This window comes from Vombatus ursinus, unplaced genomic scaffold (assembly GCF_900497805.2).
Source record: "Vombatus ursinus unplaced genomic scaffold, bare-nosed wombat genome assembly UNPS02009205.1, whole genome shotgun sequence".
Lineage (NCBI taxonomy): Eukaryota > Metazoa > Chordata > Mammalia > Diprotodontia > Vombatidae > Vombatus > Vombatus ursinus.
Genome location: NW_020948983.1, coordinates 4,622,095 through 4,648,016, shown reverse-complemented (window position 1 = coordinate 4,648,016; position 25,922 = coordinate 4,622,095). Strand labels below are relative to the sequence as shown.

General features: G+C 35.8%; 1 protein-coding gene across 2 annotated transcripts in view; it reads left to right on the top strand.

The window, feature by feature from the left end:
- Positions 1-24,903, top strand: part of ATRNL1 (attractin like 1) — a 1,209,934-nt gene extending 1,185,031 nt beyond the window's left edge. For both annotated transcript variants that reach the window (XM_027852049.1, XM_027852052.1), the window contains one exon: positions 22,900-24,903. In XM_027852049.1, coding sequence (XP_027707850.1) covers positions 22,900-23,024 — 125 coding nt within the window. In that variant the 3' untranslated portion in view covers positions 23,025-24,903. The remainder of the gene's footprint in view (positions 1-22,899) is intronic.
- The last annotated feature ends 1,019 nt before the right edge of the window (positions 24,904-25,922 follow it).

Genomic DNA, 25,922 nt, shown 5'->3' with positions numbered 1-25,922 from the left:
CTGGCAACAAAATGTATTCCATGCCAAAGATTTAATATCCCCAAAGTGATAACTACATTAAAGAATTGGGTGAGGATAGTAGAGTTGTGGTCTATTTCAGCACATTTTTCTATCTTTTCCTAACAGAGCAATTTTGAGTTAAGTTCAAAAAAATGAGGTAGTGATATAATTTGATAATTCAACAAATGTTGGTTAAATTCCTACTATATGCAAAAATCAAATGGCTAAAAGAAGCTTCTTCCCTCATGATTCAGTTTCAGAATAGAGCCAATGGAATCTACAGTACTTCTATACTTTTCACTCTCTAGCAGCTTTTCACTTGGAAAATACCTTTGTGTATATCCCTTAGTTTTTAAGTACACTTGGCAGCACTTTGTATGATTGTTTATTATCAGTACACCATGTGAAATTGTGCCACTTGGTTTATCTCTGTGTTAAGAGAAGAGGCAGTATACGTGGTTTTTGATGTTTTTTTTAAAAGTCTAAGTTATCTACTTTTGTTATACTGTTTAATCATATAACTCAACATCATTCCTGAGCATAAAACTACACCTTCATAAATTTAGTAACAAAAAGAAGTAGTGTGTGCTAGTGGGTATCCTTCAACATAAATATAAAATAGGTGGGTTGATTGGCACATTTGCCCCACAGTTGATTCCTATTCCCCACTTTAGAAAAGGGATGTCATTCTGGTCAATAATTTCTGTTTTGGATGCCATACCAAGTTGTGAGTTCTATTAGTGTGGAGAGGAAAGATGGAAAAGGGGATGAAAGGGGAAAGAAAGATAAATACTTTATCATGACTTGTGTTGTTAATTCCTTCATCACCCAATAAGAGGATTGGATTTGGCCACCTCTGTGGTTTCTTTCCATTCTTAAATTTTATGATCATCAGCATCACATAGAATTTATCCAAAAGAATGCTAAAAACCAGCAGTAAGCAGTCTCTTATCTACATTTTCTTTCACAGAAAAGGTAAAGGAAACCAAGTTTGATGTCTACATGATTAATGCATCTTGCTAAATTTTTTGCCAACTAGCAAATTAATTTATCATGTTTTTTTTCATGATTACAAATTAAAGTTTTGCAAAATATTATGGGCTTAGTGATCCTTTTCATAACATAAGGCTAACTGATTTGATGTTAATGAGTTAAGCCACCTTCAAACCCAAATTTTAATGACTTGGGTGGGAAGGAAAGCTTAGACTTCATAAGCTTATACTTTACATGAAACTCGTGTTACTTGCACAGAAAGTCATTAAAATGTAATTTTCAGTAGTGAAGTCTATATTAATTGCCTTGTATGAGGGTCTGAAAAGTTCCCTGATAAATGTATGCTTTTAAGCATTTGAGGAGAGGAACAGAAACAGTTTTTTGAAATCAAGTGTTCTGAGTTCAGCATGGCACAAGCTTTCTTTGTAGTCATTAACCAATGTAACATGGACCAAAACAGAAAGGAAACATCTCACCTCCTTTATATTAATAGCTAAGGGCGAGGCAGTTGAAGTTTAAAAGATTTTTTTAGGTTCATGAGACCTATTCTAATGAAACTGTTTGGCTGAGTGATCCTATATTAGTAGGAAGAATTCATGTTTACCTTTCTTTCTGTCTATCTAGATATGATGACTTTTTATTCTCCCATACTGTGAAAGACATTTCTTCTCTGTATTCTCCTCTACGCTGTATGGAACAAAAGTGCTGTAAGCATATGAAAATCCCCTCTATATTCTGGCTCAACCTACCCACCCTTGTGTGTGTGTGTGTGTGTGTGTGTGTGTGTGTGTGTGTGTGTGTGTACACCACCATGTGTATGGTTTATCCCTTCCATGAAAGCAAGATAATTATTTTCTTCTGCTAAGGTTTGTATCCCTACTATATTTGTGTTTAATTCATTCTTCATGTTAGCAAGAAGGCAAGTTATTAATAGTTTACATTAATAGAGGACTTTTACATTTACAATGTACTTTCCTCATGGTAGTCCTAGATAGGTAGTACAAATAATTGTACCTCCATTTTACAAAAAGGGAAACTGAGGCTCAGAGAGGTTGAATGATCTTCCTAGTCCCATACCCTTACAGACAGTAAATAAGTACTGCAAAAGAAAGAACACTGGATTTAGAGTCAAAAAGACCTGGATATGAACCTTAGCTCTGCTATCCACTGCTAATATAATCTCTAGTCACCTCACTTTTCTTATCTGTAAAATGAAGGGGTTAAATGAGCTGATCCCTAAGATCCCTTCCAGCTCTAAATCGTATGCTCTTGTGATCCTCTATGTCAGGTCCAGGCCAGGAATGGAACCTAAGGTCTTCTTACTTCAAATTAAGTGGTCTTAGATAACATGGTAAACTGTAGATTTGATGTTGCTAAGCATAGACAACTATTCTGTATTTTTTAAATGACACATGCTTTTTTTAAGAATGAAAATCAATTTGTTGTGCTATTAAATTTGATTGCTTTCATTTCTTTCCTAAAATGCCTAAAAGATTTTAGGAATTTATTCCAGATAGAAAATGTACTTTTATATACATATATATATAGAATGCCAATATTTGCACCTCTTCCTCCAATTCAAATGGTGCTAGCCTGATTAAAGATCTAATACTTGCATAACTCTAGAGCTAATCCTTAGTATTCAAAAAATGTAGTCTGAAATGTAAATGCCTTCTTTTACTAGTATTTTCTTCAAAGTCTTACAAAAATTGTAAAACAATGAAAGTGAATCTCAAATATACCCACCCATTCATCTTGATTTGCTTCTTGAATCCAAGAATGCTGAAACATTTTCCAAGTGCAAAGAGGTCAGAGGCTTCACTTGACTCTTTATTCTATCAATTTCAGTTTCAGATTTTTTTTTAAGAAAAAGAAGAGTCCAGTAGCACCTCTAACTGGTCATTACTAAACAGGTTTTAGGAGCTCTTAGTGCTCTAAGAGGCACTACAGATTGTCAATGCTGAACATGCTCAAGATTCCAGCAGTTACTTTTCAGTTCCTATCTTTGCTTCCTGGACACCTTCTTTCAAAATGTCAGCAATGATTAGTCTACATTATGGACTAATTAATGTGAACTTTTATCTCAAAGCTTATTTTAAGTAATACTAGAACAAAACCTTTATCAATGTATTAAAGACAGAAAGTTGTACAAGTGGTTTTTATGTGGGGAAAAACCTTTATTGTCAGTCATTCTTGCATTTTAAGTTTAAAAACATCAAAAAGTTTAAAAGTCTGAGTATTACCAGTGAAGGAATATAATAGTGCCTTGTGTATGAAGTGAATAAAATGTTTGCCGAGTTGAATAATTGAACCTCAAAAGGGCAGGTAACTCAAAGCTCAAATGAGACAAGGTATGTGAAATGTTTTGCAAACTTTAAAATCATGTATGTGTATGTGTGTATATGTGTGTCAATTTCATGAGTTGTTTTGTGACTGTGAATCATATAATCAATCAAGAAACAAGAATTTATTAAGTGCCTAGTATGTACAAAGGCACCGTGCTAGTATAGGTACTGGTGGTGGGCGTGGGAAACAATGCCTGCTCTCAATACCCTAGATTCAAGAATTAAAATTTGCTACTATTTAGAGAGCAATGGGTGAAGCAATCAAGGGTATGGGCAGGCTACAATACCTAACAAATGATTAACGATGAAAAACTAGAGTAAAGAATTCAAAGAAACTTATGTTAAATTATTAGATTAAAGTAGAATAGTATGTGTGTATACATATGTGTATATCTATAGGTGTAGATATAGATGGGCTAGTTATATGATGAGAGCAAGTAACTTCCACTGGACACCATGTGTGCTTTTCTGGTATCCTCCAAATGTCCAGAGAAAGGAAGAAGCATATTGGGTGGACCTCTGTGGCAAACTTAGGTAAGAACAGGGATAAGGGTTGCATAGAATGGATAAGCAAGCAGTGATGTATAGGTTGTGATCTTCATCCCTCATCAAGGAGATCACAATCCATCTGCAAATTTAAGAAAAAATGTAATTATTATTATCAGTGATGGAGTTAATGTTTTTGTTATGATAAGGCTATAAAAACCAAATCTATAAAGTAGCACAGGACTGTATTCCCATATGTTAATTCTAGGATTCTCCAGGTAATACTAAAAGAGTATTTTTTCCCTGCTTCATGAACATGTTTATGGCTTTTGGGATCTTGTCATGTGGCATTATGAATTAGATTATCCTCCTTCTAAGCTTAATGATTACTCCCTATATTATTAAATCACTTTCTCATTTCCAAAATTGTCTCTTTCCCGACTCAATCTTTAAAGTAGAAAGAGATTCATCTCACCCCTTGAATTATTCTAGTGACTTCTTTCACTTTCCCTTCCTCAGAACCTGCTTCTGGAGTGAGTCACTGCACCAACACATAGAATCTATAATAAAAGTTTAAATTAAACTTGGAAATGTTCTGTAGAGTGATACAGTTGTACTTTAGATTTCAGAATTAAGTCTTAGGAAATTTGTCCTTTGTAAATTGACTCGGGCCTTTGCCAAAACGGCAGCAGAACAAGTTAACATCTCAAACAACCAGTTAATTTGGTTAAAATAAAAACAACAATAATTCAGTCGGTTTAGTTCAAGATGTTCAATCAGACAACAACCCTACGTGCAGAGACAACCTTACTTTACATAAGGTAGTTCACCCATCTGTGTTTACAAGTCTCCTTTTTGAAATGGTGCTAAAATAGGCATTAAAAAGTAATGCTGATAGGCATCTAACTGTAAGCACAAACATCTGCAGTCATTATTGAATTTCATTTTGCATTGTGTTTTTCCTGTTCTCTCCGAAGCATTTAACTAGGAATGATGAGTAACCCCTTGGTGTTATCATTTCCCAAGCAGCACCAACAGGGACTCGTCCTCTCTAGATGCATGCATAGTTTTACTTCTTCATGCTCTTTTTCTAACTCCAAGTCTAGAAAGTGAAATAGGAACCCAATCAGATAAGAAAGAAAAAAGCACACATAGGCAGATGTGGACCTTACTTTTGATCCATTTGCCAAAACAGGCAAGAAGTCATCTTTTCTCCAAAAAAGACTTCCTCGATGCATGCCCTGTTTTTTTCGTAATGCTGCTCATTAAGAAAAAGAACCGTGTTATCAGATGGTGATATAGAGATATGAAAAAAGAATTTCCTCTATATTCTAGCAAAGCTATCCTTTTATTGCTTTATAAATGGCAACACACAAATTCTTTTCTAGGTGAGAGTCACAGAAAGATATTGCTTGACCATGAGCCCTCAGCAGTTTGCAAGAGAGACTAAAACTAAGACAGCACAAACTGCATATTATCCTCTATTATCATCCTTTCTCCATGCTTTTTTACTCCTTTGAAGCTCTGCATCAAAATGTGGTGTTTTCTTCCTTTTATTTACATTAAAGAAAAAAAAAGGAAAACTTACATCAGAGGATGGGAATGAAACTCATCGAACATTGGGCTGAATGTAGCAAGCAGCTGGGTTGTCTGTTGGCACCCTGCCCAGGCCTCAAAGCAAGACTAATTTGAAAGCCCTCTGCAGAACGAAGCCCAGAGCCTGCTGCTTAGAGGACCCTGTTGTAATCAACTACTGATCATGAGAGATTTCCTTTATTGACCTGAAAGCAAGTTTTTCAATCTTCCTGCCAGTTAAGGCACTTAGTGAAAGTAGATGGACAATATCCAAAGTGAATATGCCTAATAAATTGGGCAGGAGCCCATCTTCACTCAGGACAATAAATAAATAAATAAAGCAAAGACCCTATTTCCAGTGTGACCTGCGATGATGTATGATAACAAAGACTCCTTGTCCCCATTATTTGTTATCCCATTTTTATGCCAACAGAATGAAGAACTGAGGGTAGGAAGGTGTCACCTTTAACAAAAACACCGCACTTGGCAAAGTAGTTAGGCTGGAAACTGTCATCGAGGGCTCAATGATCAGTGTACAAGTATTCCCTTTATGTCACCAGAGATGGAGTGGAGTGAATGCAGGACACTGTTTATCCCCCTGGATACAACATCAGAAAGTTCCAGAGCACTGTGAAGTCTATTCCCTTTGTGCTTTACCCACATGTGGAATTTGAAAGATTTCCTCTACCTCTGACTCTCAATAATGCCAAGCAATTTACAACAGCTGATAGGGTCACATTGACTGCTCCCAAAGGCAGAATGGGGCAGAAATGAGACTTTTTCCCCCTCAGAGAAGGTTAACTTTTTCAGAAGATGAAGATTTTTTTTTCACACCATCCATTCTATATTCCACTTAAAGGGAGTTTCTTAAATAAATCACTTCCAGAATATCTCTATTTTGAGTTACTAGAGAGAATTTGCACAAACTTATACTCTGAATCATAGATTTAGAGCTAGAAGGGACCTTAGAGATCAGCTAGTGTAATTCCTTTGTTTAACAAATGAGGAAACTGAGGCCCAGAGTCACACTGGTGATAAGTGGCAGAATAAATCTTTGAACCAAGGTCCTCTTTCTCTAAATCCAGTTCTTTTTCTGCTATACCACACTGGCTCAATTAGTGAACATCAGAGCAGTGGTTCGAAGTCTTTTTTGAGAAATTTACTGTATGGTTATATTAGCCTCTCTGTAGACAAAGGAGATTTATCAAGGATCAATTTGGTTGCAGATACATCTGCTTCTGTCAAAACGCCTCTGGCTATTAAGTTACCTATAGTAATGAGCTAGCTTCCCATTCTTTTGGCATAGGAGTATGCAGTCTCCAATAATAATGTAGATATTAATGCAAACACAGTGCTTTTATGGAGCACATTCAACCCTGTTGCTTCTAGTGGTCCTATATTATGATGCAAAGGCCTGTACAGGTGATAGTACCCATATTTCTCCCTCCCATTCTTGTTGCAGATTTGAGAATTTCAAGCAAAAGTTAGGATTTTTTTTCCTCTTTACCATTTAAGGTTCGTTTAAAAAATAGGATAGGGAGTTTACAGGACTATGTTTGAATGGTTTTTGTTGTTGCCATTACTAAGGAATAGAATCAGGGACCCCCCCCCAAATCAGCTCAGAAGATGCCAGGATGAATTTAATAGTTGATGGTTTGTTTCCTATAGTACAAAGTGGCAAATCTGAAATGTAAGAAATAACTGTTTTATCTCTAGCCTTTATTCTTGGTATCTGCCAGTGACTGAATAAGCAATGAATTGCAAATCATTAGTACTCAAAGCAGTCCGCTGGCTTATGCAAAGAGAGTTTGCAATCTTCTTCCAGTCGCTTCCCTTGTGGGCTGGTGTCTAAACCACAAAATATTATCTGAATTGCCACTAATTTTACACAAGTTCCTAGAGAGGGGTTAGGGCATGAAAGAAAAACTGCTTTATTCCCTGGTGCAGTCATTTCTTCAGGAACGAAGTCAGGCCCAGAGGAGAAGTGTAGGCTGCTACTGCCAGAGCTGTTGTTCTTCTGTTCTAAATCCATGAGCCATAGGTCTCCAGGGCCCCTAAATCAGGCCTGTTTCGCAAATACTAGAAGTACCTCCAAAGGGAAAAGTTGTACTGCCAGTCCTGTGATTATGAGCAAGGGAAGCAGCTGCTTCATATAGACATCAATAATTTACGTGGTGCTACAGACGTTAAAAACTGTTTAATTGAGAGACAGTGATGACCAAAGATATTGAACCAGATCCTCCCTTGTGCTTTAGTTATCATCTGATAGTACTTGAGGTATTTCTGGAAACTTGGTTTAACTTCTTCAGGCCACTCTTCTCAGTGTTCTCATCTGGTTGATGTCTGGGCTGACTCCCACAGCCCTCTCCTTAAGTTTGGGCATGAACTTTGCTCTTTTTTTCTACTCTCCACCATCATCCTCACTTCACCGTCAGCATCACTGCTCAAGCCTGACCCCTTTCATCCCCCATGTTCTTAAGGCATTGGAGAAGTCAGAAGTTTAACCTTTAGGAAAAGGTTAGCGACACTCACTTTCCATAGGACCACATATTCTCATTGGCCAACAGATCTCCAATCTGTCATCAGATCCTGCCACCTGAGCAGCACATGGTAGGTATGATTCATTCGCACGCAAAGAAGTAGAAGCTAAATCAGGAAAGTATCAGCATATCTTTAAGGAGATGACAGGCACAGCGAAGGTCAGTATGGCAACTCATCCCAGACCCACTTGCAGTCCTCCAGTGCTACCCAGACTTCTCCATGAAACACACAGTTTGAACCTGCTGCTAGCATTATATCTGATTTCTTCAATAGTTTCACCAGCAGTGAATATCAGTCAAATTTAATATTAAATAGCAAAAAAAGGTTCCCAACAAAAATATCCTTAAATGCAGCCAGGCCACTTGCATAAAACTTGATTATTATAGAATTGTTGAGTAAAGCTTATATTAATGGAGTTGGAAGCCCAAGTGGTGTCTGAACCACTGCTGACAATATGACAAAGGCAGGAAACACCCAACAAAAAGTCAAAGGATGCTATGTCTAAGAGATATTTTAGAAACCCTCTAGTTCACCTCCCTCCTCACTAAAAAAGCTTGGGAGAAGAAATCCTCCATGGACCCACTAACTAAAGCAAGGACACTTGAAGCCCTATCCATAGATAGACAAGGCTGACTATAGCAGTTATTGGTGAGTGGGTGCCCTCTGTACCCAACTGCATCATACAGTCCAGAAAGCAAGAGGCAAAGCAGGAAATAGCAACAAAGCCTACAAATATGAGCAGAAGTCACAGAAGAGTTTTCTTGTGCATCACACATGTACATATGGGAACTGCCAGCAACATTTTGCTATTTAGCTACACCTACCCACATGCATGAGTCAGAATACCATCAGCAGCAATATTAAACACACACACACACACACACACACACACACACACAAAACCAGTCCCACATACTAGCTAGTACTGTCATGTAAGAGCATTTAAGCAAGAGCACTTAGAGACAATGTGGAATAGTAGAGAGAGTGCTAGACTTAGAGCCAGAAAAATCTGGGTTCAGATCTCATGGTGGCCACTTCTAAGCTGTGTTTAAAGTTTAGCATAGAATCATAAATTTAGAGCGAGGATGTTAGAGCTCATCAAATCCTCCTCCCTCATTTTACAGATGAGTAAACTGAGTCCCAGACAGGTTATATGATTTATCTGAGGCATAAGGGTAATAACTAGGAAACGTCAAATACTCAAATATAAATGTTAATTATTGCTGTTGTTGTTGTTGTTGCTTTGATTTGTTATGAAGCACATGTGCCTTTCCAGATATTTCATACTTTGGATTATTATCTTATACTTGATTTAATTTTATGATATATGTATACATATATATGATGTTATATACACACATACAGTTGTATATGTGTGTTTATGTATATATATATATATGTACATTGGTGGGTAGTATACAGGTGTGTGCATATACAGGAGTATACATATATGCGTATATCTACACACATATGTATCTATATAAATACACATACATACATAGCTGTATACAGATGTAATGTATACATAGCAATATACAGAGACATCTGCAGGCTTCATAAGCAAGTTCTCCATTCCATTACCCAAGGCAGCAAAGTTATACTAGAACATTTACAGAACTAAGCCAGCAAAATATCACTCAGTACGTTGCCCTAGAGTGATATTCGTCTTTGATCACAAGTCTTTGGATTGTGCCATTTAGTTAGTTGCCCTTCCTTATTTGATATTCCAGACCATGCTTTCTAAGCAAGTTAATAAGAATATGGGACAGAATCAAAAGCCTTGCTAGCCCCAGGTATTATGTCTAATGCTACTCACTTAGTTCTTCCTGTCCTTTGGTCATCATTATCATCATCACACCTGACACTCACCAAGTGCTTTAAGGATACAACGCACTTTACTGTCTATTATCGTAGTATATTAACTACCTTAAAATAGCCTTTTGAGGTAGGTAATACCAACATTATTCTCTCTATTTTACAAATGTGGGACCTGAACCCCAAAGAAACAAAATATCTTGCCCATTGTCACACAGCTTATGAGTAGTATTTAAAGGTCCTCTAAACTCAAAATCCAGTGCTTCATTTTTACCAAGAAAACAAACTCAGGAATAGGATTTGTTCTTCAAAAACCACATTGATATTCTGAGTTCTGGTATCTCTAGGAATATTTACAATATGATCAATATTTTTTCCACAATGTGGTTGTTCTATTTTCAATCAACCAATGCAGTTTAAATAGTAGGTTAAATATGGCAATGTCTGAATCAAATGGAAAATACAATACTGTCACTAACATAAAGTTAAAATGTCCCCAAGGACAGCATAACTCACTTTCTTCAGGCAATGTTAAGTACTTAACCTTAGGGTGATTAGAATGTCAATTAGGACTGACCTTAAATCAAAATCTTTTTTAGGGGAATAGCTGTAGGAAGAAAGGGCTAGATAATATTTCTTTAACAAGTTTGGGGAAAGGTAATGTGGGAGGTTTCCATGCTACAATTCAAATCCTGGTTAAGCCTGATGAAAGAGTTGCAGGTTAGAACTTTTATGAATAAGGTTCCTACCAGACAGGAGTTTCGTGACTAAAAGGAAAACTATATTCAATGAATCTAATATTAATACATGCCAATATGTCATTCCAAATGGTGCTGACTAGATTAGAAAGAAGCAATGCTCATGAAACACTATGATGATTTGTATTGAATAACAATTAGGGACAATAATTTCCATCTTTTACTCCTTACATTCTCAACTACTTCCTGCAGTTCATGTAAACTTCAATAGGTACTGGGCAGCATGATGGGAACATCTTGAGTTAGGAGTATCTTGGGCTAATATGATAATATATTTTAAATAACTTGAACAGAAAGTTTTATAATTTCACAAATAAAATTATGTATACACACAGATATACATATATTTGTATATATAAATATAGATATTATGGTATGCCGAAAGGTGAAAGTCATTTTGAAGTTAAAAGACAATTGTCATTTTTGTTTAGATAATTTTTATTAATATCTATCATACAAAAACAAAGTTTTGGGAATCTATCTAAACAACAGAAACAGCTTACAAGCCTATCTCTACTATCTGTGCAACTTTGGGAAAGTCACTAAACCTGATGTCTTCATCTCTAAAATAAGGGAGTTGGACTAAATCAAAGGTTCTCATTTTTTTTAATCTCATGACCTCTTTGCCCTCATAAAAATTATTGAAGATCCCAAAGAGTTTTTGTTTATGTGCACTGTATTTATTGATATTTACCGTATTTGAAATTAAAATGTCTTAATATTATTTTTAAAAAGAGTTTTGACCTATGAAAGGATCTAGAGTACCCCATGGCTCCCCAGACCATATTTTAAGAACTGATGGATTAGATTATCTCTGTCTTTCTCCAGCTCTAAATCCTTTGATTCTAATTATTTTAGTGTCTTCAGTATTACAAGTATTCCAGTTTTGACAAACAATCAAACATTTGGAATTGTGCCTAAGGATGGAGGGCACGCCATCATTCATAATGATTAAGATCAGATTAAACATTTTCTAAGTTAGCCATACCTGTGCATTGGATCAAGTAAGACATTTGATTATTAAGTTGACTAAGAAAACAGTACCATGCACATTCGCAAGACCAGTGTGAGTACCACCAAAGTTTTCAAAAGTTACTTTCTTAATCAGTGAAAGATGGCCAAGGCTCCTTTCCCATAGTCTGTAGCTATATACAATCAGAAGAAAAACATTTAAACATCCCAGCATGGTATTTCCATTTAAATCTGATTACAGTGAAATAAAACTATAGCTATTAAAGGTTTAGAAGAACTACAAATACAAGCAGTAAAAGAAGACAGATAGTAAATGAGATAGTAAAACATTTCAGCGGGGCAAACAGTTTATAGTACTCCTCATTCAGCTTTCCTGTAGCAGTCTGTGCTATTCACTGCAGACCCATGCTCTGTTCCCTGAACTCCACTTAAACCTGCAATTAACCTTTCACGCCTAATGAAGCTGTTTTCCTGGAAAAAAATTAAAATATATAGTGCTCCCTGCATTTACACAGGCTTGGGAGGAGAACATTTCAAAATGAATGACTTTTCAGAGGCTTTTGTTCAAATATAAAATTGAAGTGCTGTGTTTGTGTAGAAACCTCTTTCCAGGCAATCTTACTTGATGCACTATATTTTATTACTGTACTTATTAATTGTTCTGCATAATTGTAAAAAAAATCAGAAATTTTATGATTAGATTGTTACTACAAGAGTCTACTAGTACTATTTTATTTCCATTATTGAAAACTATAGTTTTACTAAAGATAACTATAGCAAGTTCATGCGATTGTTCCTACATTTTCCTCATAGTGAATTTATTGCTTTTACAAATGAATTTCCTTTTTATAGACTCAGCTGTTAACCATTCATATTTTTTTTCTTCTCATTTAACATCTTTTGGGAGAAAAGCTATTCTGTTTACAAATTTTAGAATTTAAAAAAAAGTTTAGGAGCTTTTTCCTCCCTCAGAATCAGAGAGGAAAAATAAATCTTATTTTGGTGTAAGTACTACAGAAGTATCATTTGAGCTTAAGCAAGACCAGTGATATCTCTTAAACTGAAAGAACTAAAAGTTAGTGTCAGGACTGTGTAAACTGTGTCTGTCTTCTGGCCTGAAGACTGATGGTCATTAGGAGAATTGCTAGCTTTAGAGCTCTTTGCCACTAGGTCCCTGATGTTCCAAAGCAGCTGGAAAGAATATCCTCTGTTTGCAAATATCAGTTTGAGGTAAAGTCTGTTACAAAGGAAATATCAGGTGACAATGGAAAAATTCAACAGGACATGGAACAGAGCATGGCACTTTCTTCATCATATGTCTCCTATTTAAATAATCTGAACATCTCAGTGTCTAATATTTAAGAACTAAAGCTGAAAAACAAGTAAAGCTTATAATAAATATTTAAGCCCCAGCAATTTTATCGAATCTACTCGTGTATTTTGATGTAAATTCAGCTAGCCTGCAGCGTCTGTGCATCATCGTGACATGGTAAATGAAATTCCTTTAGACCGCCAGTCTGAAATAATGAATTGTTCCCCCAGTTAATTGTATTGCTTTGATAACAAGGAACTGTGCTGGGCCTAGAGAACACAATAAGTGGATTTCATCAGATGATTTGTGTGACGTTTTGAAAAATGATCTTCCATAGTGACCCAATTTTAATGGAACTGTAACAGCATGCCCCAGGATGTAGCCTTCAAATTGAAGGAAACATCCTTGGGTATTGTTAGTGTTATGCAGAATAGGATAGTCAGCATGCAGCCGAGATCAAAGAGAAGAAATTCCTGGTGGAAAAGAAAATTGGACCCTAAATAAAATACTTGTTTCTCTTTAAATAAAAAGAAAGGTAACGAGAGAAACCTCCAACTACCTTTCATCACTTAAGGAGCTCTGGGGGGAAAGAACTGGTTTTGGAATAAGAAGACGTAGGACTGAGTCCTGGCTCTACCGTCTTTCTGTGTGACCTTAAGCCACTTCAACTCTCTTCTCAGTTTCCTCATCTGTAAAATGGGAATAATAGTGCTTTAGCTACATGCTTAGAGTTATTGTATAAATCAGAGGTCTCAAACAAAACTACTTAGTGTGACCTGAACCAGATTAAAATATGATTGGGAAATGATTTTTTTAATACAATACAGTATAGATAATGTTAATTTGTGGTTTTGTAAGTTTACGTGCAGCCATCAGGGATCCATTTCTATTTGAGTTTGACACCACCGGTAGATGGCCTCACAAATCCCTTTCAAGCCTAGATCTATGACACCAAAGTCATTTTTATAATGTTAAATGTTATAGAAATGTTGACAATATTGCCTCAGAGATTGTTATTGTTTAGTCATTTTTCAGTCAACTCTTCATGACCCCAAATATTGGAGTGGTTTGCCATTTCTTTCTCCAGCTCATTTTACAGATGAGGAAACTGAGGCAATTAAGATTAAGTGACTTGCCCAGGGTCACACAGGTAGGAACTATCTTGAGGCTGGGTTTGAATTCAGGTCTTCCTGACTCCAGGTCTGATACTCTATCCACTGTGCCACCTACCTGCCCTATCTCAGAGATAGTAGTACTAATAATCCTCATAATAATTAATATTTCAGTGACATTAATATGGAAAAGTTATTGTGTTTTCTTGTAAAGCACTATTAAAGAAATATTAATATATTTAGATACCTGCATTCTTCAACATTTACTAATGAGTGCTGATATTTAGAAATAGTTCAATCCAGTTATCATGGAATCTTACACTAGAAGGGCCTCAGAGGTGTTCTAATCCAGCCCTTTTTCTTTTAAGATGAGGAACTGAGCTGAAACTGAAGGCCCCATAGATGAGTTGCTCATCTTAAAAGAAAAAGGCTGTACTAGAACACACACCTCTGAGGTCCCTTTCAGCTCTCCATTGATGACCCGATCACCTAGGAAGTAAATGGCAGATCTGGGATCCAAACTCAGAGGTCTCTTTTCATTTTACCAATGTTATTCTGATTACAAATGCTTTTGAAAATTTTCCATACAGTTTTTTTTCTCCAAATATTATTATTATTTGCAAATTATAAATGACTCTAAGTTATACTTTCCCCAGAAAGTATATAAGACACAAATAGTAAACATATACATGCCTGATTTACACAATTTTATCCAACCACTTTTGTCTTATTTGCCAGCTAGGCACTGAAGCGTTGTTTATGATGTATGATTTTCAACCTGAGCATGTATCCAATTTTAGAAATCATTAATGAATCCAGGAAATGTTGGTGAGAGGCACTACTTTAATTAGGCTTTGGCCTTCACATACCCTGATATACAAAGATACAGTGACAGCTTTGGATTAGCACAGAATTTCCTGTATTGGCAACCAGAACTGTGTATTTCCCTTCTGGCAGTGGGTTTTCTGTCAGTAAGGCAATATTTGCAGCCATGTGCAAATGGAAAATGGATTATTTTCAGAGTTTCCTTGGACTAGGTAATATGGTAGTTTAATGCATGAAATGAGTTCCTATTTGGATGTTTTGATGATTGAAATTAGTTTAAGTGGTCTCTGTCCACATTAAAGGAGACATAGACTATTTGTATTTGGCAGCCTCTATGTTAGATAGGGCTAAGGATGGGATAGCAGGAGGGCTGTAAACTGTGAAAGAAGTATAATAGATCTGTGGGAAGTTACATGATATCTGCCTGGACTGAACTTTTACCTTAGTTATAACTCAGTTTATCACTTCTTTTTAATGTCTTCATTTTTTTAGATATGTTATTGGTGGGGAGGGGGGTTGTAATGCAGTAGATAGTTGTTTTGTTTTCTTACATATTCAGTTTTTCTCTTTTTTTGATTGGATTGTCATTCACGTTTAAAGTTATGATGGTTAGGGTTGTCTTTTTTCATTTTTTTCTTTACCATTGATTTTTTAAGTCTCTCCTTATTTGAAGTCAGTACTAGATTCCCGGGATTTGTTTTACTTACATTGCTTTGATGCTTGTCTCTTCTCAAAGGCTGTCTCCCTACCTCCCCCCAACTCCTGTTAACCTTCTCTTTTCGAAGGTTTTTTTTTTAATTACCTGAATTGTTGGTTTCTCTTATTTATTTATTCATTTATCTGTTTCTTCACTTCTTTTGTCCCTTACTTCTTCACCCAGTTAAGGAAGTAGTTAAATCTCTTCCTTCCCCTTACTCTCCATTCTCTTATTTTTAGTGATTTTCTTTTACTGTACCCTTTTCCAGAAAGTTTTTCTTTGTTTTGTCCTAGTCATTATTTCTCTGTCCTCCAAGTTACTTCCAATGTTATTTTCTGACGCATTAGGTATATTTTTGTTTCTTCTTCTCTGTGTTCCTCAAAGAAGTACCTGGTTTGAGATCTCTTATCTATCTGATTTCCATGTTATTGCATTTGTAGACCTTTCCCATCCATTTGTCCTTTTTTTTTTTTTCTATTTGTGCCTCATGCTTGGAAATATTAATTCATTAGGGATTATCAGATGGAATCACAGTCAGTATAGTAGAAGTTTAGTCTTTGTCTAAAATTATGAGTCCTGGCCCTACCCTCTGCCCTTATCATAATCAGTCTCAATCTCTAAGGTTATGCTGTCCCACATCCCATTTCTGGCATGCTGTTCCCCAATTTTACCACACTGGATGCTCACTGCCCATAGGAACTCACACATCCCCTCTCCTGGTGTGAAATGAGGCTGCACAAATTTTCCCAAGACAAAGCCCACCACAAAGCCCTCATCTCCCAGAGAAAGGCACATATCTCCTCATCAATGGGAATGTTCTTAAATGATATTTTTGTCCCATATTCCTAATCCCTCACCTCCTTTGTCTCCATCCCGTTCTCCTGCAACATCTACCCACATTTTAAACAGACTATAGGAACTGATATTCCTTCATTGTTTACCCAAAGACTTGGTAGAGTTACATAATCTGCTATCCTCTGTCCCCCAATATCTCCTTCCTAATTTGTGTAACCTTTTACTCTAGTATTATCTCATACAAAAGACATTGCTTCAAGAGATTTAGTACTTGGTTCATCATTTCAACTCTTCCATTATCACTTCTCCTGATTCTTTAGGATCCTTTTAAATTTCCAGTCCCTTATCAGGACTTTGATGTTCTTTGTTGTTTTTTTTTTTTGTTTGTTTTAACACAGAGATCAATCTTTTTCTGTTAAAAAAATAAACATAAGAGAATTAATTTCCTTACTTAGGATTTTCTTGCTAATTATGTTTATTTATCTCTGTTCTATATTTGGGATGTTTGCAAGTGAAAAAATTTGCTCATTTCTAGTTTTTCATTTGTTTGTTTTTCATAGGAATGTTTCAAATGTCTTATTTTTTATCCATCTATTTTTCTTTAGTGATTAGGCTCACATTTGTAGGATATGTTATTTTTGGTTTTAGCTTGAACTCCTTTGTTTTTTTTTAAATATACTATTTCATTTTCTCCTCTGATTTCTCATGAATGTGGAATAATCCTATGTTAATTTCAATTGCCTTTTATATTTAGAAGTATTTTTCCTGGTTGCTTGTAAAATCTATTGTTTGCTATTAAAATTGTTAAATTTAATCACCTAATGCCTGGGAGCTTATAGCACAGAGTATTATTTTGTTTTTCCTGATGGCAATCTGTGGATTCTCTTAATTCTTCTTGCCAGTGTTTTATTATATACATTCAGAAATTCCTGATAGTTTTCTTGTATTATTTCTTGCATTATAATATTTAGTTTATTTGATTTTTCATATTTTTCTAGGAGACCTATGAGCCTTCAGTTAACTCTGTGCATCCTGTTTTCAAGGTCATTTTCTTTGACCTACATGGAATTTGTGTTATTTCATCATTATTGCCCTTTAATTCTCTTCTGAAAAAATTTCTATTACTTTAGTATTTTGGTGTCCCAAGTATGTTATTGTCTCTCTTAAACAGATTCGTTCTTGGGTTGATTCTTCATCATATATTACATTTTTCCTTCTCTGCTATTTGTGTTTTTTTCAGCTTTACATTGAGAGCTCTGATGTCAATCCTAAACTCTTTTCTAATTTCTTCTTTTAAGAGTTATTTCTCTCATGAACCATTTGCTCCATGATCTCTGGGGAGTACATATGCTCTCTTTAATAAGATAATATTGTTTTGTTTTTCTTCATATTATAGTGTGTTTGACATGGTTTGGTTTCTCTCTGAGGTTTTATTCATTTTTCTCTGTGCCTTTATGATCTGCTTTGTGATTGATGTTAGGTTTTTATTCAAGTTCTTTCTCTTAATCTTTTAGCTTCTCTCTTGTATTCCCCTTTCACTTGCCTTTGGGAATCCTCTTCATACTCTTGCTCTTCTCTCTTCTATTGTTGCACAGATACCTGAGACTTAGCTGCTAGATGGTTTCAACCTCCTCACACTGGGGAATATGAGTATAGAGCCGGGACCTGTCCCTCCATTGCATATCTTCTGAGGGGGAGAGGCCTGGTTTCAACTGACTTTCTGTTTCCTTTCCAGTCAGACACTATCCTTTGTTTCCATCTAACTTATATCTCTGAATTTATTGAGTAGAGTACATCGTCTGCCCTTCCCCAAGATTTCTATCCATTCTCTTTCTTCCCTTCTTTATCACTGCTGAGTAGGTGGGATTCAAGCAGTCTTTGCTGTAAGGGTCCCCTATCACTCAACCTTGAGTCATAAGCCTATAAGTTTGCTTGTGTTCACAGCAGCAGACATGTGGAGTCAAGTCTCCACATTTAGCTCCTCCAGTCAATGATTTTAAAAAGTAAAGATCATCATTGTATGTGAAAAGTTACTTGAACTGAGATAGTCAGTATTGCACAATTCAATGTTGCAAGAAAAGGCTATATTTACCTTGTTGTTTCAAGCTCAGTATAGTAAAGCACTTCATGAAGTCATAGGATAAAAAATATTTAGAGAAGGAAATGTAGACATTATCTGGTCCAAACCTTTTATTTTTACAAAGAAACTAAGGCTCAAATAGGTGAAGTGATATTCTGATAACTACATGGGTAGTAAGTAGTTGAAGAAGAAAGAGGGGGAGGGAGAAGAGTAAGAAAGAAAGAAGAGGAGAAGAAAAAGGAGGAGGAGGAGAAGAAAGAGGAAAAGGAGGAGGAGGAGGAAGAGGAGAAGGAGGACTGCTGCTGGTGCTGCTGCTGGTGCTGCTGCTGGTGCTGCTGCTGTATCCTGGTGTTCCCTATGGATTTCACACGTGGGGAACCAAATTCTCCCTTTAAGAAACTGGTGTCTGCTTGCAAATTGAGAACTTTTAGAATTTGTAGGCACTAGTTTAGCCTTTAAAGTCCTATTTAGTAAACTGAAAATGTCAATTAATTACTAGTACCCTTAAAATATATTAGGCAATAATTAACATAAGTAATTTCCCTCAGTGTTCATTCATTCATTCATTCATATTACAAACAGATTTTTAAATATTAATTGTTTACTAAGTACTATGTTAGCTGCTAGAAGGGTTAAAATTTACCTAGGTTGTGCTCCCTGCCCTTGTGGATCCTAGGTAGTAGGGTAAGAAACAAATGCAAAATAACTAAAATGGACAGTATCACATAACTGAGAGTTATAAACACATGTTATGTGAAGTTAGAAGGGCATATGAGTGATCATCATTTCTCATTTGCTCCCCTCCTTAGGATCGTTCTCATCTATCTTCAAGCACACACCCATTACTCCACTTTAAATGAATTTCTGCATGATCTTACTGTTTCCTCAAGCTAACAGTCTATACATTCGCCTTCCTTTACTACCAAACTTCTTTAACATATCTATGTCCTATGCCTCCTCTCCTATCATTCCATTTCCTTCTTAACCACCATGACTGAAACGAATCTCTCAAAAACTCAGAGTACTTTCATCAGACACAATAGATGGGGGCTAAGTCTCCACTGACACTCATCAGCCATGCAACTACGGACAAGTCACAACCTCCCTGTTTCTGTTTATGCATTTGTACAACAGAGATACTTACATATGGATCTCCCCACTAAAGTTGCTATAAGGGTAACATTTTGTTAAATGTGAAGAATTATTTTGCTATGTTAGGGAGTGAACTTGTGATTTCATTGATACTGGGAACTTCCAGACAAGGAAACTCTCTCTACCAATACAGATCAACACTTTTTTTTTGGCAATTTACAGTCTCAGAAAGTTGCCTGGAAAACTGAGAGATGAAGACTTGCCCATTGTCACACAGCCTTGTATGTATCAGGGGCAGAACTAGAACCCAGGTCTTCTTGGCTGTGAGGCCACATATACCCTACTGACTCTTACTCTGTTAATACAGGTACAAATCTAAGGTCTCTTCCTTCTGGCTGAATCCAATGGACTTTTCTCAGGTCTAATCTTCTGTACAGTCTCTAACACTGTTGACACCCTCTGTAGTTTCTATGACTCTGCCCTATCTTAGCTTGTTTCCTATCTCCCCAACTTCTCTTTTTCCTTTTCTGTCACCTCTTTATGATATTCCAGTGCTCTATCCTGAGCAGACAACATTGGATAGTATAACTAGAAAAATAATTTGTCAGAAATCCATAAGAGCCTCACCAATTTTTGAAATCCAAAAGGGGACCGTGATATTTGAAAAAAAAAAAAAGTTTACCTCTAAGAACATTGGGTTGTGTGATGTACCTGCAAAGATCATCAAAAAAGAAACAGTGAATTTCAAGTCCAACAACCTGACTTGGTGTTACCTGAAAACCTTACTTATTTTTGACACTTGAGTGGATCTGAGAGCTTATCAATGTAGAAGATCCCTTCAGCCTGCAGATCAGAACCCCTCCCTTGAAGGCCATGGGCAAGTTTAAATGAACTCATCAGACTTCACTGATTCTTTCTTAAAGAAAGAAAGGAACCCAGACTTTTGTTTCAGTGGACAATTATTCAGGATGTTTTGTTTCTTCCAAGAATCACAGAGGTCACAAAGACAATCTTGACCTCTTAAGATCAATCATGGGATTTAAGGGATGCATTAGTTTAGAGATTATGTATTCAATGCCTTTACACCACTCTCATTTCTAAATATATTCTTCCCCTGACCCCTTCCCCAGAAGCTATCTCTTGTAACAAAATATAAAAATTAAAATGAGAAAACACCAATTCAGTAAAACTATCAACACATTAACTAGGCTTGAGAGTAAATGCAATTTCCTTTTTTTCTTAATGATTTTTTTAAAGAAACAGATATTTTTATTATTGTGTCCCCCTTTTCCTTCCATTAAGGATTCTTTTAAGTCAAATACCTCAATACATATCTCTATAGCCCGACCAAATTCCCAAATTCCAAAAAATGTATGTTTCTTTTTTCATTTTAATTCTATCACCTCACTCTTAAGAGACAAGAGATGGCTAGAGCATTGTTCTCAAAGTCAAGAAGATCTGAGTTCAAATCCGAACTCAGACACTTTAAGTGGCTGTGTGACCCTGAACAAGTCACTTGTTTCCCTTAGTTTCTTCACCTATAAAATAGAGATAATAAAAGCACTGACTTGCCAGAGTTGTTGTGAGAATAAAAATAATATTTGTAAAGCACTTTGCAAAGTGCCACATAAATGCTAGCTATTGTTAATATTATGATTCATCTTTATTCTTTGGGACTCTCAGTTTCCATCGATCAGAGTACTAGTCTTTCAAAGTTATTTTTCTCCCTAAAGTTATTATTATGTTGTATAAATTGTTCTAGTCTTGCTCACTTTGCTCTATGTTAGTTCAAAAAGCTCTTCACCATTTCCTCTGAAATTCTCCATTTCGTAATTTCTTGTGGCAAAATAATATTCCATTGCGTTCATATACTACATTTCATTTAACCTTTCCAAATATGAGACTAGCCCCCAAGTTTCTAATTTTTTCCTTCCGTGAAAAAAGATGTTATAAATAATTTTGTACATATATCTCCTTTTCCTCTTTGATTTCTTTGGGTGTATAGATCTCCTAATGGCATAGCTGGGTCAAAATATATGTGAATTTCAATAAATTTGGTAGCATATTTCTAAATTGCTTTCCAGAATCAATTCCCAGTTCCGCCCACAATCCAATAATATACCTATATTCCCATAGCCCATACAACATTTGTCATTTTGTTCTTTTGTCATTGCTACTAGTATGATAGGTGTGAGGTGAAACCTCAAAAGTTACTTTAATTTTCATTTCTCCAATTATTAGTGATTTAGAGCATTTTTCCATATACTTGTTGATAGTTTGGATTTCTTCCAACTGACTGTTCATATGCTCTGATCACTTATCTATTGGGGAATGACTCCTATTCTTCTGAAATTGAATCAGTTACACAGGTATTAAATATGAGATCTCTATCAGAGAAACTTGCAGCAAAGATCCCCCCTCCAGTTAACTGTGAATTACCCTTATCTGGCCACTACTCTTTTATATATATAGTCTCCCCTTACTTAAAATGTAAGTTCCTTGAGAGCAAAAACTGTCTCATTTGTGTACAAAGGACCATTTTGGTAAGGATTTTCTTTTGGTAACTTGAATATTCCTTTTCTTATGCTAGAGAACACATCTAGGCAAATGTCAAAAATTAAAGCACTTGATTTAATTTTTAATTAAAACTTTTTCTTTGTATAATATGACTCAGAAGCGCTTTCCTTCCTGAAGAATATCATTACTTGTATACCCACAAGATTAACTCGTGTTCAGATGTAAAAAATAAAGGGTAATATTCTTATTGGAACAACTGAATGTGATGTTTTGTCAAACATTGAGTATTGATTTCCAAAAGGATTTTTTAAAAAGATGTTTGCTCCTAGAACCAGGAGAATGTTCTACACAGTAATAGCCACATTGTGTGATGACTAACTTTGGTAGACTTAGCCCTTCTCAGCAATGCAAGGAGCTAAGATATCTCCAATAGTCTCATGACCGAAAATACTGTCGACATCCAGAGAAAGAACTATGGAGTCTGAACGCAGATCAAAGCATACTATCTGCTTTTTTTTTTCCTTTTGTTTTGTTTCTTCTTTCTTGTGGTTCTTCTTTTGGTTCTAATTCTTCTTTACAATATAACTAATGTGAAAATATGTTTAATAGGAATGTATATGCAGAACCTATATCAAATTGCATGCCATCTTGGGGAGGGAGGAGGGGAGGGAGCAGGAGAAAGTTTAAAACTCAAAAGCTTATGCAAGTGAATGTTAAAAATAAAAATTAATTAATTAATTAAAAATTAAGATATTTGCTCCTCTCCTCATGTTACAAATATTGCCTTTTTTTAAAAATGACCAGGTTACTTTGCTATAGAAGGATTTTGGATAATAAAAAAATAGTATTTGGTAGCTTTAATCTTTGCAGTGAAATTCATTTGACAGATGACCTACAGGAAAAGAACAAGAAACAAAACAAGATTGTATCTACTTTCGTATGATATGACTGAACATTAAGTTCTCCTCATTGTTTCTCTTCTAGGTCTTGCGATTGCCAGTGCCCTCATAGACATTTCACAGCAGAAGCCAGCAGATAGTAAAGAGAAGTCTTCAGGTGTCCGAAATCGAAAACATCACCTTTCAACACGTCAAGGAACTTGTGTCTGAGGTCCAGAAACTGCACTTGTATAGTCTGTATTACTTTTCTTTTCCAATGGCTTCCATTGAAAGCTATCCCACAGCCTCAGTTTTTATGGAGGCAAAAATCTCTGATCACAAGTTCAGAGTCCTGGTCTTTTCATACATGCAGCCAGCCGCACTCCAAACCAGAACACTTTGTGGGCCCAAATGCGGACATGAAATGACCTTTTTATCAGGAACAGAATTGAAGTTCACAAATAGCAAAGTCCATTTCTACATTAACCTTAAGCGTATCAGAGATACATTTGTATCAGTCATGGGAAAAGCTGTATGTAGATTATTTCCTAATGAGGATAGGGGATAAGTATAATTTTTGGGTTGGGGTGGGGGGACTGTTACAAAACTGAAAGAAAAAAAATGTTTTTGATTCCTGAATGGTCAGAATTATACCACTTTCTCCATATAAGCAAATTTAGACTAACCAAACATAACCAGGAATTGAACCCATTGCTATGGATTTAGATACTGTTTTATCTCACTGTAATTGTGAGAGCTAATCACTAATTTAGTAGAATGTAGATATTGCATTAAACTCTTCATAGGGCCATATTATATCAGAAAACAGTCTGGGAACATGAAGATTATTTACCCAACTGGAAAGCAGACTCAGATGAGTCAGGTTTGGTGGAGACCATGTGCCCTTCCACAAGAGGCTTATTAGAATTCTGAGTGAAGAGAACATCCCTGCCTTCCATGCCAACTGAGTAACTCATTATCAGAGCTGATAGAGCATGGAAAAGCCTGTCCAGCAATCAATTTCTCCCTTCTTTCCAAAAACAGCCTCCAATATTTCAAACATAAAGAGAGTATAAATTGTTATTTTACAAGTGTGCAAGCTTCTGTTCCAATATGGAAATATTTTAATTGCCTAAGAATCATTGCCTCACGCCAAAAATGACCTACCTGCAGCTTTGCCAAAACTACAATCTTCATTTGGTGTTCCTCTCCTGGTTGCTGAATTTTATTTTATCTGTACCTTCCACAGACTCAATGAGCTATATATTTTAAAGTTGACATGTCCCAATTTACAGTGTGACCTCAGTTCCACATGCCACCAACTGTTTATCTTGGAATATGATTCAAGAAGAACATTTGGTCGCCAATGCCAACAGCATTCTTGCCTCTAAACATGAGTCCAAGATACTGAATGGGCCTCCATGACCAGAGTACTGGCTACTGCTATCACAACTCCTTAAGGGCCCACACTCACCGTATTCTCAAGGACTGAAACATCTGAACCAAGACAAAAAGAAAAAGGATTTTACAGTAACACAAGTTGAACTGGATCTTATTCTTATGTGGCCGATAGCAGTTGATTCAAGCTCAGTACTTTTCCTAGAGCTTGATTGGAATTACAATTTCTCAACTTAATGTAGAGAGCAGCAGCAGAGGAGTCCATGCCTCTTATAAATGACAATTTTACTAAAGAAGAAAAGATTTTAAACTATAATTGATGTTCAATACTTCATCTGTAGTTTCCATTTTCTTTTGATTTCAGGGAGGTAATGACATTTTGCTGTTTTCAATTGACTGCATAGTTATTTGCATGCCATGGTGGTACACTAGCAGAATAAGACCCTGTTGTGAACTTCTGTGCTTATTTCATGCCATTTATTACATAGAGATTTGGCTTAATTTTGATGAGTACTGAATGTACAAATATATCAGAAATGCTCATATAATACATAGTTACATCTTACACAGGACTGTTAGATTGTATATAACCATGACTGTCACTGTTTTTATAACTAGGCATTTATGGATTATGAATAATGTATATCCCTTATGTTGGCATGACAATTTGAGTATTTTTCATGCGTTAAAATAAGACTGATCCTTAGAATAATCCCATCAATATCCTGTGATTTTTTTTAATGATTATTTTGAACTCCTTCCATTATTCCACACCATAGAAAAAGGTCATATGGGCTTATTTTTTAAACTTTTACTGGAAATAATCATTTAGTGTTACTGTCTTTGAAACATTTAAACAATTTTTTTTCTTTGATGTTTTAAATGAAGATTTGCTGAAGGAAAAGATAAATGGACATGACCAGTGATGACAAAAATAAGCACTTACAAATTGAACTAAGTGGCTGCACTGTTTGTTTCATTCTGTAAGAGTTTTCATAACATGTAGTTTAATAGCAAAGATACAGTTTTGTAAGTTTCAGGGGGGGAACCTGAGTTAGGAGAGGTTAAGATAATGGCATTCACTTGAGAGAAAGATGATTTTCATCTACCTGAAATCCACCTTGGTTGATATAACTTGAAAATGTGAACTTTTCAGTATTTATATTCTGTATGACAATGTTTAAGACTGACAAGCATCAGTTAGATATTTCATTAGGTTGACTCAAGCCATACTGCATATCTTATACTGCGGTCAACAATGACATTTTCGTTATGCAGCATTCTCATAACATGTCAAAGAGTTCCCTAATAAATGAACTCTGCATCCTCAGATATGTTCATTTGAAAAGACTCTAGGAATGACCAGCAGTTGTCTGTCCCCAGCATGGATATTTTGCTTGTTTATCAGACCAGATGTTAGGCTATTGAAAATATGCAATTGATAGGGACAAAATTTTAACAGCCTTAAATAATCGGTTCTCTTACACATATGCCCTAGAAATAGTAATTGTAAATCACCTTGGTATTGCTCTAGTTTGTGGATTTTGTGGTTTTGCAGGTGTGGAAAAGTATTGATTATTTAAATGCAATGAAATAGTCTGAATTAACCTGAAAGAACTATTTGAGAAGAGTCTAAGAATTCTTGCGTATGGGATAAATATGGCTCCAGATGGGTTTGCTAGGTTTTAAAATAGCCAGGACTTTTAAAATTGGCTTCAATCAAAACCTAGT